Source organism: Lasioglossum baleicum, chromosome 12 (genome assembly GCF_051020765.1).
Source record: "Lasioglossum baleicum chromosome 12, iyLasBale1, whole genome shotgun sequence".
NCBI lineage: Eukaryota > Metazoa > Arthropoda > Insecta > Hymenoptera > Halictidae > Lasioglossum > Lasioglossum baleicum.
The window spans coordinates 10,968,292-10,985,113 of record NC_134940.1 but is presented as its reverse complement, the minus strand read 5'-3'; the positions used below and the strand labels follow the sequence as shown (position 1 = coordinate 10,985,113).

General features: G+C 48.4%; 6 protein-coding genes across 18 annotated transcripts in view; 4 read left to right on the top strand and 2 right to left on the bottom strand.

Annotated features, from left to right (window-relative positions):
• The window catches only part of Hdac4 (histone deacetylase 4), a 42,049-nt gene extending 33,946 nt beyond the window's left edge, over window positions 1-8,103 (bottom strand). For 5 of the 9 annotated variants that reach the window (XM_076435365.1, XM_076435373.1, XM_076435368.1 and 2 more), the window contains exons 1-2: window positions 7,474-7,917; window positions 4,423-4,563 (exon numbers count right to left, since the gene is read on the bottom strand). In XM_076435365.1, the coding sequence (XP_076291480.1) occupies window positions 4,423-4,498 (76 nt within the window). In that variant the 5' untranslated portion in view covers window positions 4,499-4,563; window positions 7,474-7,917. Of the gene's footprint in view, window positions 1-4,422; window positions 4,564-6,793; window positions 7,263-7,473; window positions 7,918-8,085 lie in introns of those variants that run through there. The other 4 variants (XM_076435366.1, XM_076435376.1, XM_076435367.1 and 1 more) reach the window with 3 other exon arrangements.
• On the top strand, window positions 1,600-1,944 carry LOC143214412 (uncharacterized). The gene has a single exon (XM_076435445.1). The coding sequence runs from the start codon at window positions 1,600-1,602 to the stop codon at window positions 1,942-1,944; it is 345 nt and encodes a 114-aa protein (XP_076291560.1).
• LOC143214411 (uncharacterized) lies at window positions 2,443-2,817 on the top strand. Its single transcript, XM_076435443.1, has one exon. The coding sequence runs from the start codon at window positions 2,443-2,445 to the stop codon at window positions 2,815-2,817; it is 375 nt and encodes a 124-aa protein (XP_076291558.1).
• Window positions 8,104-8,661: 558 nt separating the features above from the next.
• Window positions 8,662-9,797, top strand: LOC143214410 (uncharacterized). Its single transcript, XM_076435442.1, has 2 exons — window positions 8,662-8,855; window positions 8,994-9,797. The coding sequence occupies exon 2, from the start codon at window positions 9,029-9,031 to the stop codon at window positions 9,467-9,469; it is 441 nt and encodes a 146-aa protein (XP_076291557.1). The 5' UTR covers window positions 8,662-8,855; window positions 8,994-9,028; the 3' UTR covers window positions 9,470-9,797.
• Window positions 9,574-10,793, bottom strand: LOC143214406 (transmembrane protein 222). Its single transcript, XM_076435437.1, has 4 exons — window positions 10,573-10,793; window positions 10,205-10,415; window positions 10,003-10,133; window positions 9,574-9,936 (listed from the first exon to the last, which is right to left on the bottom strand). Exons 1-4 carry the CDS (start codon window positions 10,701-10,703, stop codon window positions 9,855-9,857), a joined length of 555 nt encoding a protein of 184 aa, XP_076291552.1. The 5' UTR covers window positions 10,704-10,793; the 3' UTR covers window positions 9,574-9,854.
• Window positions 10,407-16,777, top strand: Culd (CUB and LDLa domain). Of its 5 annotated transcripts, none has more exons than XM_076435386.1 (13): window positions 10,407-10,548; window positions 11,208-11,245; window positions 11,468-11,536; window positions 12,272-12,605; window positions 12,723-12,892; window positions 12,973-13,190; window positions 13,347-13,704; window positions 13,784-13,990; window positions 14,046-14,165; window positions 14,238-14,471; window positions 14,525-14,717; window positions 15,223-15,470; window positions 15,624-16,777. In XM_076435386.1, the coding sequence occupies exons 4-13, from the start codon at window positions 12,463-12,465 to the stop codon at window positions 16,775-16,777; spliced, it is 3,045 nt and encodes a 1,014-aa protein (XP_076291501.1). In that variant the 5' UTR covers window positions 10,407-10,548; window positions 11,208-11,245; window positions 11,468-11,536; window positions 12,272-12,462. The 5 variants fall into 5 exon arrangements, with proteins under 5 accessions (XP_076291501.1, XP_076291500.1, XP_076291499.1 ...); XM_076435385.1 differs by having other exon boundaries at window positions 11,468-11,650; window positions 14,540-14,717; XM_076435384.1 differs by having other exon boundaries at window positions 11,468-11,650.
• The last annotated feature ends 45 nt before the right edge of the window (window positions 16,778-16,822 follow it).

The window sequence follows — 16,822 nt, the reverse complement described above, 5'->3', positions numbered from 1 at the left end:
AAGCATAACCGAGTAGTTTATTTATAACGTCGCGGAAATACACGCGACGCCTTTATTGTAAAACGCTGTTGTGTAACGCTGGTTGCGCGTTACGTAACCCGCGGGAGAATCTAGCCTCGCGAAACAACGAATCGGTTTTAGCGCTTGCGACGCTCGCTCGTGCGAGCGCGTGTATTCGAGGAATATCGCGAAGATCACCGCGCCGGAAGGAAGCGGCCGCAGCCGTCGCCGCCTCCGCCGCCGCCGACCTTGATACGCGAGTATAAGAGCTTAGGCTTGTCTTGCCTGTCGAATTTTTCAGAGCTGCGTCCACGGATAGACAATATGAGATAATGCTGCACCGAGTCTCCTCGTTAGACCGATTATAAACCTCTTAAGTTCGCTATCAACTTCCAGGAAGCTTCCATTTTCTTCTTAATTCGATGAATAACTTCATCTTATCATGGTACTATTAATATAAACTAGTTCGCTATGAACTTTCAGGAATATTCCGTTTTCTTCTTAATTCAACGAATAAGTTCATCGTATTTATATAAACTGCACTGTGTTTACGATGATGACGGTGTGACATCTCGATTGTATTCGTCGTTCCTTGCGTCGTCGTAAATATTCACGATTGACAACTCATGTGGTTATAAATAGGCTGCGGATTTTCATGCAAAATAAAAATTGTCTGCATTAATCACAGGAGCCACGTGGACATTCATTTAACTTCTTAATTGTTTTTACGTGTTGGAAATAGAGCATTTTTAAATAGCTCGAATAACTTTTTACTGATCCTCATTTGATTTACAAATTTTGTCATAAATGCATACAAAACAATGCAGTCTTGTTATAAGGTTAACACGTTGCAGAGCACGGTGGTCATCGGTGACTGTCACCATATGTAGAATTACTTAAAAGCGACTGCCGTAAAATGAATGGCAGTGCATGCGAATATATTAACGCGGAAATAAACTAGATTATAGTGTAAGGTGCGAGTTTTACTATCAAGTAACTAACAAGCGTTATTAGTAGGCTGCCAATCTTCATGCAAAATAAATATTGTCTGCGTGAATTACTTGAGAAAGAACGTGCATAAGCATTTATTTCTTCTCTTCGTAATTTCAAAGAAAGTAACGACTGTCTCAAATTCTTTTAATGTTATTTTTCTTTTGCATTCTGCGTGCTTATATTTTTGTCACGAATGCATACAATTTGCCAGCTGGTTATTAATAACGTTAATAACTTCTATGAATGGAATACTTGGAACTTGCTTGGAATGCATAAAATTCACGTGGCAGTCAACGTGTTAAAACTGAAAGACATAGTCATATCTCCGAACAGAAACGTGGGGCTATTAACGATGCGCGTTTGCAATTGCAAATGATTCCTGACGTAGAATGATAGCGTGACGCGCGATACGTAATAGCGATCGACAATTATCGATACTTTATCGCTGTAGCTTGTCGGATTTTCGAACGAACGTGAAAGAAGGTGGTCGCAAGAAATCGCGTAGCTCGTCGGTTGTCCGTCGAGCGATCGAAACAACGTCTGTCAGACTCGCGCGTGTCAGATTCTATTCACAATTCGTTTCGAATTGACGTATTTGTTGGTTGAATGGCTCGGAGCTGGATCGTCCGGCTCGCGGGACTTGCGATCGGGAGCTGTGGAACGATTCTCTACCTATTGAACGACTCGGTGAAGGCGGGTGGTCAGAGCCCGACCGAGTTGCCGAGTTACCCTTGGCGGTTCTCACGCATGTTCCAGACGTTCGATCACGCAGCTCTGCGAAGGGGCTGGCAAGTCTATCGAACAGTCTGCTCCACTTGCCACAGCCTGCAATTCGTCCGCTTCATGGACCTGATAGACGCGACTCACACCGCGGCGGAGGCTCGAGCGATCGCCGAAGAGTACGAGGTTACTATGCCATATCATAAAACCGCCGGAAATATACATATGTAGCCCCGAACCGATTCCTCCACCTTTATTCGTCTCTTGTTCCCTCAACTTAACTCTTTGCACTTCGGAACTGCGATCAGTATCAAAAGTACTCGTACCCTCTTTAAAAAAAAATTCCTTTTTTAAATGCGGACCAAACAGCTTGTATTTTTCTGAATGTCAGAAGGATTAGTGTATTAGGTGATGCGTAAATAATTTTATAACAAAAGTATTTGCACCGAATGGTAAAGATCGAGTGCTACGAGAGAGTAAATTGGGACCGTTTTCCGGCACAGGTGGAGGACGGCCCCGATGATGAGGGTAACTATTTCAAGAGGCCGGCGAAATTGTCGGAGAAGGTGCCGCCGCCGTTCCCGAACGAAGAGGCGGCCAGGGCCGCAAACTTTGGCAGCAATCCACCGGATCTGACGTTCATAGTGTTCGCGAAACACAACGGTCCCAATTACGTCTTTTCCTACCTAACCGGCTGGAGAGATCCGCCGGCGGGCATACATTTAGGCGATGGGCAACACTTCAACCCGTATTTTCCTGGTACCATCACCGGAATGGCTCAAGTACGCGACCATAGTCCGATTTTTCCCTTCCCTCCTGCTCCCGACTATTCTACGGTGCCGTTCTCGCGTCACCTCGCAGATACTGTTCGACGGCATGGTCGAATACGAGGACGGTACACCGGCGACCGAGTCGCAAATGGCGAAGGACGTGGTCGAATTTCTGACGTGGACCGCCGCGCCGGAACACGACACGAGGATGCTCATGCTGCTCAAGGTCATAGGAGTTCTCACGGTGATGGCAATCTCGATCCTCGACCTCCATAAACGAAACATGTCGCATCTGAGGAGCCGTCGGATAGCTTACATCCCGAAACGGACCTGAATCGGGTAAGAACGATGCCATTTTTTCCTAATTTCTTTCAAGCTTCGAGTGAGGACACATCAGTGTGCGTACAAGCCTGTGCGGGAACTTCGCTTTTCACCTGCGATACCTCGAAGACTGCGGATTTTTATGCAAAATACAACGTTTCCAGATAGAAGTTAAATAGTAGCATACTTCTTCGTTTAATCATTGTAACACGTCGAGAATAATGCAACTTACTTCTTAATCTTCCGTGAGCAACCTGGAACGTTCATGTCCACGACTAATATTTTCAACTCTTCTGAGGTTTTCACAGGGTTGTCCTGTACCATGAACGCATAAAATCCGCGGCTTATTCGTAAAAGAAGTTGCTAGGTCAAGGTAGCGGTAATCATTTGATCGTGTACACGGTCGAGGTTGAAAATATTCGCTTTACTCCCCAGTGGACCTATAGACGCTGCGTTACTACGAAGTTATCGAAACACAGTTTATTCAGGGAAAAGATTAAGTTGCGTCGAAAGCAGCTTTGCTAATCTCGGGGTTAAAAATAGAGTGGCGAACCGAACGGAACCGAGATATCATCTTGGAAACCGGTAACGAACAACAGCGATCGACGATCGACCATCTATTTCGGATCGTAGGAGCCCGCCTCGCCCCGTCATTTATTTTTACCTGTCCGACGCTCGCGGTCGCACCACCCCCGTCGCGTCGGTCTTCCGTTCCGTTGTTGCGTCCCATCTCGGACGCCCACGATCGCGGTTCGACCTGCACGATAAATCGCTACGGTTCCGAAATAGCGGCAAGTAGTCCGAAATAATAATCACGCCGCGTCTCCTACGCAGAAGCGCGGTATCTTTTCCTCTTCCCTCCCCTTGTCGAATTACATCGCACGTCGCACCGTGAGCCATTTCCGTCGAAATAGGTGGAATTCGGCCCGGAAATGTTCGCGTCGTGAGGCAAGCTCTAATTAGGTCCGTTCGCGAGGTTACGCTCGTCTGAGAAACACTGAATGGGGTACGGACCTTGATCACCAGACTACGGATTTTACGCATTTAGAGTACATCAAATGGAGAATGGTAAACACATATGGGTGATGTAATGATGAATAAACCAAATTTTATGTGGATTTTTAGGATGCGGAACGGTTAAAGTAACGTCCACTGTGATCAACTCGAATTGTTTGGTTTCGGTTTCATTAATTAGATTATTTTGCTGATTATTAACCCCTTAATATGCTAATAAGTCATTACTCGATCCGAATGATACATCGATCTACGAGATTAACAGGTGCATTCTATTATTCGGGAATAAATGAGATGTTCGAGTGATCATTTTCGTCTGACTTTTTCGGAAAATCGACCACTGTGCGTCGCGTCGACGATCTAGGCAGCCTCGCGCGTCCCGTCGTCGACGCTCAATGGCAACAAGTGCGATCGCGGGAGAGAAGGGGCGGCACGGATCGAAAATATATACGAAACGATGAATGAAAGCCCCGCGTCGACGTCGAGATCCCGCGCCAACGATTCCTTGATCGACCGACGGACGATATGTAGTCGGCGGCGGTTTCACTTTCGCGATGAATCGTCGCGAATAAACAAGCACGTGCGAATATCATCCAGCACTTACCCGTGGTCGCAACGGCGCTCGCTCGCGGTTGCTCGCTGGACATTCTGTTTCCTCCAACATTCACCGTCCCCTGCATCTACCATTTACCATCGACGCCTCGGCTTTGCGACACTGTTCTCCGTTCGCGTCATACGTGGCACCCTGAAACGAAAATTGGACGTTCGTTTATTCCGTGACGACGCATCCTGCCGATATTGCGAGTCGAACCTTCGTCCGGTTCGAGCGCTGTCGGCATTTAAAAAATGTATACATAATTGCTTTAATCAATAGCAAAACAGAGGAACCGAAATTGATTTCCCTCTTATTGTTATAACTCTCTACTTAGAGTCGTCAAGAAAGTTTTCAACTTGCATAAAAATTCACGGTCTATCATTGTTGTAATTGCATTGCAAGGAGAATGCAGCTCGCGTTTCACGATAATATTTAAATTTAAATGGGCTTTACTATCGCCGCCTGGACCCGGGATTTCAAATTTCCCGCGACCTCTGGTACCGATCCCGCGGCCGAGACCGAGACCGTGACCGGTTCACGGAACGAGACAAAATTCTTCCGCGCTCGCACATGCGGCCGCGCGTTACATCCGGTTCGCGCGGAACGAACGCGGTGGATCGAGCGTGCTGCGCTTCCACACTCGCGAGAGAGACGACAGTTAAATAAATAATAAACCCCGCCGCGCGCGCGAACCTCATCGATCGAGGTTCAAACGCGAGCTCGGTGCACGTTGCCCTGAAATGCAGTTCTAGCCGAGCAACAATCGAACAGTACAAGAGAACAGTTCAAAAATATTCCACGATTTTGTCGCGCCTAGGTCTTCTTTGGTAGAATAACGATCGTTTAATTAACTTGAACACGATGACAAATGTTGACAGTGTTAAAAGTTTCTCACAAAAGTCGCATTTATTTCGTTCTTAGAAGCTATTAGCGTAGAAAAATAGATAATTACCATTACTAATAAATTGATGTTTAATGCCATTAATATTATGAGAATCGTTTTCAAGCTGTTCAGCGAGTTAATATTCTATGAACTATCCGCAGAAGCAATTCTATTCTCGAATCAACAAGTCTCCCGCGGGTTCTGTTCGCTTCCGGCAAAGTGACGTAAAACAAGATTTTCATTTTTACCTGCACGAAGGAACAGGTGGCAGTAAATCTGCCATTGCTACCGGTATCGTAAATGACTTTTAGGATGTCTACACGCGAAGAGAAGGAAACAATAAGAAAAGACACTTTGCTCGGCTGGAATCGCATTTTAAATTACCCTGCGGCGGATGTTCGATTCGCGCCGAACGTTGCCGAGCCGAGCCGAGCCGTACCGCGACTTGCCGAGACGGAGAACTCGGACGGGAGTTCGAGTTCGAGTCGGTGGTCCGCCGCGCGAAATGTCGATAACGAACATCGATCGTGACGGGTCCGCGACGGGATGGAGCGGCTTTATTCTCGTCCGGGATTGCCGTTACCGAATCAGTGGCCGGGACGATCGCTTTTTTCCCTGGAGCCTTGGTCCGGGTCACGCGAATCGGAAACGTGCTTTACGTAAGAGGGACGCCACCGACAAAACGCGGTGCGAACTGCGAGAGGCTGTTGGCATCGCGCGTCCATTCCGAAAGCACGGAACAACAAATCCCGTCGGACACTGTTTCGATTAATGTCAATTGGCCGGGCAAACCTCGTAACTTGATTTCGTTAAAAAATGAATGCCCGTCGTAGGAAGTCATGTCTAGACCAGGCATGTCAAACACGCGGCCCCGTTTCCTTAAAATTAACATTATAAGTACATACGCGTGTTAGATCAAGATATTTACAGTCAGATTTTCGAGAGGTGAGACCTGATGTGCATAGTGTCTTATGGGCAATAAGTCTCAACTCTCGAAAATCGAACTTCAGTTATATATATGTATAATTCGTATAATAATTGATAGATATGTATTTTTGTAATATTATTGTGTTTTGTACGTATGTTATCTCATATGTGCAACTGCAATGTTAATAAACGAAATGTGTTTCTTCCTTATTACGGCCTCCGAATTAATTTATAATACTTAATGAGGCCCTTGCTGGTAAACGAGTTTGACATGCCTGGTCTAGACAATAAGCAATGTACGAAAAGCTACAATAAACGTAACAAATTTTGTTGCCATCATCAGAGCAGACTTTGTCGCAAGAGAATGACTACATAATCGCTATTTCACGAACGAAATGCTTTGGAACGAGGTTCGGAAAGATAATCGTCTTACCGAATTATATTTCCAACGTTTTGCGATCGTGTGAATAAAAAGCGACATATTTAAAATAGAATTCAAATTACACTATAAAGACACACAACACGCAAAAAACCTAAGAAAAGAGTTCTGTCCAGCCCTATTTAGTATACCTCGGATCGCAACGCTGCGCTGTGGCGTCGGACGGGTTCAAATCTTGACAAGTGGCGCGCGTACTGGTTCGGCCGCGATGCCGTCGGTGGCCGAGACCGGCCGATCCGAATCGAATCGGAATGGAAATTCGGTTTTCGTCCGATCGGTCCGTCGGAGATAAACGCATAAACGTGAGTAGCCGAGGCGGGGCGAGACGGTACAAAGGAAAGCGTCGGGTTCGAGATCTCGCGAATTCCTCGCGGGTATCGGCGTGTCCGGGAATGTTCGCGACGCTTGTTCGCGGACTATGTACGACTCGAGTACGATGTGTTCGGCGACACGTGGCAAAAATGCGACGCGCGGTCGGGTTCGTTCGGTGACCGTGTTTCCCGAACGAGCAAGCAACCACAAGCAACAGGAATGGAACAGCGGTGCAGCGGTGAAACGGAAGCACGTCGAAGACGAGAGAACCAAAGTAGCGACGTGACTCTGAGCACGGGATAGAATAGGATGTTATGTTATGATATGCTATGCTATGCTATGCTGTGCTGGTAAGCTATGAAATGGAATGGAATGGGATGGGATAGAAGCGCGGAGGAGAGGAGAGAAGAGGATTGGAGTGGAACGCAGTCGGAGAGGCAGCGAACAGGGGGGCCAGCGATGGTCGGTACCGCGCAAATTCACTAATACCGAGACTCACTGGTAACGTTGCCGCCACACCTTCGCGAACCACGTATGTTTCGGCCACTCGACGATCCCGAAGATTCCTTAGCACGACTTCTCTCGCGGTTGGGAACCGAAGCACTTTGGAACAACTGGACGCGTAAAAGAGACGAACGGTAGACACTCGCGATACACTCGCGCGATACGCCTTAGACAGAGCGTATATGCATGGTATGTGCACACACGAGAAACATAAAAACAATGCGATCGAGCTGCTACCTCGACGCCATTCGTCCAACTATAACAATCCGTCGGACGACTGGCAGACGCACTTCGTTACCTTGGTAGCACGCATGCGTTTCCAAACACGAGGAACGCGTAAGTCGCTCTCCAAGACGAGCAAAGACGAGAGACCACTGGAGACCACGCGAGACGACGTTCGCCTCGATTCTCACGATCTCTCTCTCTCTCTCTCTCTCTCTCTCTCTCTCTCTCTCTCTCTCTCTCTCTCTCTCGTTACAAACTCTCCGACTGAATCCACTGATTCGACCGCGATATGTGCGCGTTCGCTCGTGAAATTTTTCCAAATTCCGCGCTAACGCAGCCAGAGAGACGTAGCTACGCAACTATGCGACCAGCTATAACTAACCTACAACCTAGCGGTTCGCGTCAGGTTTGCCAACTACCGACTGGTGTACCTTCGACTTGCTTCGACTTCGACGACCTCGATCGACCAACATCTTGTCCGTGACGTCGTGGTTTCCAACCCCCTCCCAAACATTCTCTCACTCCCTCCCCTTCTTTTGGTTCGCACCCGCTCGCCTGATCGTTGCTGCCATCTGACGGAACGCGGTGAAAACTCAGCGGTATTTACGATCACCGTTGAAATCCGGTAAAGCGCATTACGAACATATTCGAACCAAATGAGACAGATTCAAACTGGGACTTAAGACCATATGATTTTGATACCGATTTTGTACTAATTAATTGAACGATACATTTAGTACGAACGAGTAACTCGTATTCGTGTCCAACGATCGAACGTATTCCATCAATAGTTATTTCCCGGGCTCGATGTTTGACCGACTCAATTCCAAAATGGCGCGATCTTGCAATACCGCCGGAGTGCGCGGGAAAACTGCGCATCGATTCGTAGCCATGTCGGTATTTCAGACGATACAATACGAAATTCTATACAGCGATTGGTCTATTCCTGCACCTCGTCTGTGATCGTATTCGATCGATCTCGCGAATTCACTAGTTGCGAATGCTGCGTATTATCCTCTCATATTTTCCTGGTGCAACATTTGTTTTTTTTTGCCTGTTGAGTTGACGTGTCGCGAGACAAGGCTGCGTTCGGAAGACAAAGGGACGAGTTCCTGCGGGATGATTAATCTCTAAGGGACTTTCTTGCTTTTCGTAAGTTTTTCTCCTCGATGACAATTATAATTTCGTAGGCGAGTGCATGTCGCATTTTCTGTCGATCTATCGGGATGAATAATTACAGTTGTATTTATACGCGAACCTAACCTCTTTCGTTTTTGTTGGTTCGAGCAGGGACGATCGACACGGACCTTTCCATTCCGTGAAAAATGTCTTGGCTGTTTGGATGGAAGAAGAACCAAAAGGGCTACCCGTCCGAAGCTGGAGAGGATGGAAAACCTTCAGACGAGAGCGACGAATACATAATCATAGAAAAAAAGCTAGCACCTCAACCGCCTCAACCTGGACAAAGTGGGCCTGGATATCCAACTGGAAGCATGTACCCCTATATCCCTCCGGTTTCAGAGTTTTCCTCGATGACGGTCGACCCGGCGGCAAGCCAGGGGGAGAGCACTCGCTTCCTAAACGATATACCGTTCAAATTGTGCAAACGATTGGAGATCCTGAAGAACAACGACTTCGAAATTGACAGACTTAGAATCGGCGAAATTTTGTCGTTCATCGAGAGAATAGAGTCCAGCGATTATAGTTACAGTTTCTCGTTGGAGGAAGACGTCAAGGCGGAGATGAATAACTTGAGTGACCAGTGATGCGTTCTCGTTGAACAATACTTGGCGAAAATTTGTATTGAATTTGTTATGCATATTATACGACCATGGACCGTCCAATCTGGACGAAGAAGCACGCACGTATCTGCTCCGACAAAAAGAACGTTTTTATTTTATTCTGGCAGGAGCAGGGCAGCACTGGGCACCTGTATGCTCGATACTCGATTCCGCAGGCAAACTGTAAGCTTACAATGTCGTGCGTCGTGACTTCACGTATATGTACATATATCTGTAACATAATGTAGTGTCGAATATTACCGCGTTCTTTGAATAAACCTTAGATCCTAACCGATGCAACCTCCACTGAAAACCGTTTCGTTTACTTCACACCATTGTATCTCGCAGAAACTGGACTCGCGTTCGAGAATTATCGTAGGTAAATGCAAGCGATGACGATGAAGGTGGCGATAAGACAAAAGGGCATCCAGGTCTTTAGGAATGCTGGAAAACTAAAGGCAGACACGACTACGTGAACAACGAACGTGACAGAAGTCGTTCCCGTCGAACTTATTTACCTTGTGTATTTTCCGTGGAGAAGCATCAAAAACGCTAGCTTCACCATGTTCCAATCGTTGGAATTGTTGAATGACATTAAATTCAACGCCATCGCCACGTGCGAGTGACAGTTGTCGCAGCATAGGTTGTGCTGTCAAAGAAAGAAACGTCTACGCATGACCAATCGCAAAACCATATTCGATTTTCGCGGCGAACACTGACCATTCTCGATTTGTAAATTTCGCTGGCTTCGGCGACACCGGCATCCCATCCCCGAGCGCCTCCCTTCGCTTTCACGTGGTTCAATTGCCAGTATTTCGTGGGTTTCCCGAAAGCCATGTTGTCTTCGGACACATGATACGGACCCGCGAAATCTCTTATCACGCCGGTAGAAGTGGCGATGCCCATGTGACCGATGAACGGTAAAAAGTACCTTATGAAATGCAAATAGAAATGGAAAGGGGGACGACGATGACACGGCCGGAAAAGATCAAGCAATTTCGAGCACGGTTTCAGGAAAGCACGACCGATCCTGGGAGTAGCAGATCCAGTCGAAACTGTTGAAGGTTAGTCCGCGTTTCTTTACTCACGTCAAGATCGGCAGCGGAGTCCAAACTATGCAAAATGGAAATCTCTGTCTATCCGGATTAATAGCGATCTCCATGTTTAGCACATCGTCCGAATATTGCTGCTCGTCGATTGTTAAATCTGGCTCTTTCATAGTCTGTTTTGACAGTGCGTATCACAGAGGTGATAAGAGGTATTGCAACTCTCTGTGCGTATCCCCACCGAAATTTATGTAGCATATGGCGGGAAGCGTCAAGCTACTGCTTTGATCTCCGGTGCGCATGCGTCCCTAAGTGTGGGCGTCGTGAACATAGCTACAGAACAGAAAAATAGAAAAGTCATTTGTATTCTAAAGACTAAATGTCCCGCGTTCCACGCGTGCATCGATGGTTGCGGTGATTGAGGGGGCGTTGAATCTAACATAACGACGGAATACTTATTTTTGTAGAACGTAGAATATCCATTTAATGCATAACCTAAAACCTAAAGAATACAAGGAAAGAACGGTAACTTTCTCTGAAAACGAATATCACCGCGTTCTATCCTCCTGAAAAATTCTAAAATTGAACCACGCGCATGCGCGTCGACGGAGACGTTCTATGGCGGTTTGCACTGTCGCTATCCGAGTGTACCGGCGCTAATCACAGCTAATCAGCAGGTTGACCGGTCTGGAGGCGATCGTTACGATGCAGACAGGTAAGTAGAAATTTTCAAATCGATCGGAATTTTAATCTAATTCTAGACGTTGTCAAAGATTATGCTTCTCAACTTTGAACTTTGAACAAGAATCGAAGCCAATCTCGTTTCGACATTCATCGCGTTCTTTATACGCTTACCGACTTACCGATCGACGGACACGGTGTTCCCGATCAACGACCCGTTACCGATCAAAAATTACGTAAAAATTTCTGTTGGAAGGTTCAAAGACGAGTATTCGAGACTGAACGCGCAGGATACCATAAAAATGCTTTATACCGTGATAAGAAGGTACGTAACAGTGTTGCGACTAATGAAATTACCCACGTAATCGCGATAGGTTTCTCGAGAGACAGAAGAACATTTTCTTCCTTCGGAAGAAGATGTATCGTCGCTTTCGCCTCGGTGAGTAAACGTTGTTCCAATCTCATGATCGACTAATCGACCCGAATGATCCACCGGATAATGACTTCGCAAAATTCAATTTTTCAAAGACCGAGGGTGATGAAGGAAAACGAGTTTGATGGTGGACAGTGTTGACTCTGTATGAAGAGACAAGTGTGGTGTAGTTTGATTTTCCTTCAAACCCTTATATTTTCAAACGAATTAGTAAACGTCTGTGAAAATTGGTGCGACGAAGGTGTCCCGTTCTATTTGAACTTTGAACGCACTTCAAATTTATTTACACTTTTAGAACGTTATCGAAATACACTACTGTGCAAAAGAAAGAAGCACCCAGTATAATTATAAGATATATAATGACAAACAATATCTCTATGTAGTACTGTGTTGTACAATGATTGATTTATTGCATTGAAAGTATTAGATGCAATCACACATATTCTCAGAACTATTCAATTAAACAGCGGAATACTTCTTCAAAACTTACTGTGTTCTCATTTGATTTTTTACGCTTTTCTATTAAATATGGCCGGGAGCTTCTTTCTTTTGCACAGCAGTGTATATACTGTTGTAATTGGGAGAATCTAATTGAAAATTTTTAAAATAAAATCTCCTATTTTATAGAAACGGTCTACTGTGCGGCGTTACTGTGCTGTCTGGTGGTTGCGAACGCCGAGGGCGATGTTGTCCGCAACGAAGACATCTGCGGACCCCAGAATGGTCGTCGACTGTATCTCGAGCTCGGCGAGAAGGGCATTCTGTACGCGAAGAACGTGTCGCTCGCGAAGACAGAGGCCAGACAGGATGGTTCGCGAATGTACGCGAACAACAGTTCTCACGCTCAGTGCACTCTCGAGCTGGTCACATGCCCGTCCTGCGTGATCATCGTCACCTTTCAAAGCATCTCGCTGTCGCACCACTGCGGCGACGGCAGCGTCACGATGGATAGCCCGTGCAGGTCACTGCTGACTCTCTAAACATGTTTTTTCATATAGACTTTATGTCATAGTCATTCAATTGTATTACCCGGTTGCCGCAAGTCATTCAATTTATATTGAATTCCCTGTTTGTACAGGTGCGACTACGTGTGGATCTCGGAGCCGCCGTACGAAGACGTGTCGGGGACGCCGTTTTGCGGGCTGTACGCGCCGATCACGTACAGGTCGAGTACGAGGACGCTGTCGATCACACTTCTCTACAGTGAGTCGAGGAAGCACGCGTTCACGCTGGAATACACGGCGGAAAGTAAGCGAGAGCGTAGAGAGAGAGTCGTGTTCGGTATCGTTTGTGAGGCTCTCGATTGTGATAGCAATTTGGTTCCGCAGGGAACAGGTTGCATCTGAGGGGCACGGAGTTAACCGGCCAAACAGCGAAAGGGTTGAACAGCACCGGCGGCGGTATTTTAACATCCCCGTTCTTCCCTGCTCGTTATCCCCGTGATCTGGGATTGGAGTATGTGGTCGCGTGCCCGAGCGAAGCACCGTCTTGTCGCATCAGGTTGCTTTTCAGCGATTTCCAGTTGGCGACTGTGTCGATCATGGAGGTGGGTCTTGCTGGGAGGAATCCCGAAATTTTCAACAACCCGTCCCGACATTTTCGAGTTCTCGCACACTTCTAGCTCTTTTACCTTTTCGATCCGGATCTCAGTCGACTAATTTCTAAACTGATTTCGACTTTTCGGCCCCGTTGGACATTATAGTTTTACGATTGGAACGGGCAAAGGTTGGACGTGAGCAGCGGCGCGAGGTTTCGACCGCCCGTAATTATGAGTTCCGGGCCGTCGTTGCTGATACGGTTCTACGCGAACGGTGGAACCGGGCTCGGTTACAAGGCTTTCTACTCGTTCGTGGTTGGTCACGCGTTCGATAAGTCCGTGCAGCCCATCACCGATTGCGGCGGCTACGTGGAGAATCTCGGCGGTGCTATAACCATGATGGACATGGTCGGGGTCGAGGGTGTCAAGACCTACGACTGCGTCTGGCTGATCAGACCGCCGAAGAACTTTCTGCACGCGAAAACGCACATGTATCTGAAGGTGGTTGCGTTCGCAGACATGGGTAAGCAGTGAAGAGAATGCTAGACTATGGATATTTATGCAAAGATTTCGATGAGCGATTTGTACACCTGTTCCTTCAGCTGGCAACACGGAACTGGTGGTGAGGCAGGGCCCAACCTCGGCTCTCTTGCCACTCGAGATCCTAAGACATCCGGCGAGTCAGGTGCAGCCTCCAAGGTACAGAGAACACGTTGCCCCTGTGACCAGCGGTTTCCACGTCAGCCTGCGAGGAACGTTCGGCTCTTCTTCTAACCTGGCAATCGCCTACGCAACTTTCAGCTACATGGGTAGGTTTGGGTCAGGCTTTATCATCTGCTCGAGACATTGCTATCTAATTTTCAGACTGTTTCGCGGGCTCCGATTTCCTCTGCCGAAATCACAGATGCATACCCAGCCAGTTGAACTGCGACGGTTTCGACCACTGCGGAGACAACAGCGACGAGCCGGCGACTTGTTTTCGAGGTACCAGCGTTTCAGCTCCCAATTGTACTCGGGAGTAGTTCGAAAGGCACATTGGCGCATTTCGTTTTGTAGATTGGGATGTGGATCCGCAGGACCGGAAATGGCACTCGAACAAGGCAAACTATTACTTCCCGAAGATCGATCGGTACCCGGATCTAAAGACGGCTACCCTGGTGTTTGTCGCGAGCAGCCTCGGGTTGATCGTTCTGATATCCGCGCTGATCGTTCTGCTGTACAAAATGGGGGCCAGGGCGAGGCAACAGAGGGAGTTGCAGTCGAGGTTGCAGACGATCAGCGAGCTGTTAGGTAGGGGTACAACCGGCTGATTGGCATCGATTTCCCACCGTCACTTTGGACAGTGTTCGACATTACAGACGGGGCTCGAATCGACGAGATCGCGGTGTCCGACGACCCGCCGGTCTATGAAGCGCCTCCGGGATACGACGAAGTCGTCAAACTGGGCCTCGATTCGGAGATCTTGGCCCGGAAGAAAAGAAGAGCCTGCGGGTCTCGGGACTCGCGCGGAACGAGTTCTCCGAGTCACGGCTGCTCGTGAGTAATCTGCATGTAGTCTATTCTATACGCCAAGGTGTGCACCCAACGGCGCGATATCTGAAGTGACCTGAACCACATCAGACCAGCAAGCGGTGGAGCGAAACGTCCATCTACCATAGTACTATTGCTCCGCTAGATATTCGGTCAAATGACCGCTGCAGAAGAAACCATAAAGAGTCGAAGTTCGAATCACGTTTGTCCCAGTTGATCCAATTCTGTCTTTCAGTTTCTACACTTTAACCTCTTAAGTGGTTGTGACGGATTTGATCGTCACCACTATAGGTATTGCAGAATGCTCATGAGACGAGACGATTTTATTACGCAATGCCTATTACGTACATAGTATATGCCAGCGGCGAAAAGAAAACTAGCCATTTATAAGGTTAAACAACAATCTTTTGCATGTTACTATCGATGCTATTCCGATACTGTCCGGTCGTTGTGCTATTATCGTAAATGCCCGGTGATTTCGCTCGAACATTCACAAAACGATTTCTTCGAGGATGGAGCGGTCATCCGACTGTTCGGCGGCGGATGCGGCAAGCACAAGTCGCGGGAATCGGCCGACGATGTCGATACCGGTGCCGAACAACGGGGGTGACGCCGGTGCAGAGGTCGATACGGATGCCGACACCGATGCGAATGCTTCGAAGCGGATCAATTACCTGCCCGACAGTCCACCGCCGCCGTACGTTACGCCTCCGGGATCGATATCGCGACACTTTGGTTTCGCGAACATTTTCCGTTCGCGTAAGTACCAATTGCTCGCACGCACGTTTCTTGTAGAGGTCCCTATTTCTCGTGTAATGAATGAATCCAGTTCTTAATTCGTGTAATATTGTGTAATATTGAATACACGGGTACGCGTTGGCGCTGTTGACCGCAAGAATCGTTCTCCGACAGGAGACAGTCGAGACGAGAGCAGCCAGGACGATCGAGGCGAATCAGAGACGGGTCGTGAAGAAGAGGAGATCCTCAGACGAGCAGGACGGGAGTGGACGCGTCGTTCTGGGGCATTTTCTGTGTCGCTGTCCGAGAGTTGCGGCCAGTCGACGCCGGAGATGCTGGTCCGGTCGTCGTTGTCGATCGATGCCGATCTTCTCGGTGCGTATGTTCGGAATCGCGAGATTTCGAGTTCGATTCGCACGGCCGATGCGTCCTGTGATTCGCAGCCCAGGAGCTTGCGCGTTGCCTCGACCGACACCGAGCCGGAATGCGTCGAAAGAGGGCGCGACAACGAGCTGGCCAACGAGGAAACCGTCTGCCAGGATCGGCAGGTCGAGAAACCAGTGCGAACGCCGTTCGATCGAGAACACGAACGGGCCGCGGTCGAGGCCGCAGCTAGCCTGGACAACGCTCCGCAGTTCGGATGCTGTTGCGAGGGGGCTTGCGGGTGCGCGACCGTTCGGGGTCTCAACATCGCGCGTCGCTGGCCGCCGATTCGCTGCGTCTCTGCTTCCCGAGAAGCGCAACCACCGGGCGAGCTATCAACAGAACCGTCCACATCCACAGAAGCGGAGCGGAACCAGGATGAGACCGATTTCCATCGGTCGAAGAACGCGATAGTGAGACTGCTCAGCTCGAGGACCGGCAGATGGCAATGCGGAAGCGGAAGTTCGACAACCGCCTCGTCCCCGTGCGGCACGTTTAAGAGATCCGCGAGAATGCTATCTGTTTGCTCTCGCGACGGCCATAGACTCGGCAGAATGGGAACCACCAGCAGCTACGAGAAGCTCAGCAACGTCGACTTCGAGATTGACCACAGGACCCTGTTGCACGTCTCGGATCCAATCTTGATCAATTCCGGCATCCAACGACGACACTCGCGCAGGTACTCGAGCTGCGACATCGAAAGCCTCTGCGAAGGGATCAGGGCTCTGGACGACGTTCTAAGCCGCGGCAATTACGCTGTTGCACACGCTCACGCTCGAAAACAATCGGTCACGATCATGCTGTTCGGAACGCCGAGACACAGGGCCGTTCGACGACGAACCTCCGATGAGGATCTAGTCAGGCAAATTGCTAACTCTGACGGTCTTTCCTGTTGCTCCAACTGATGACAGCCCTGCGAGACGAACGGAACTGGCTAACTCGACGGGAAT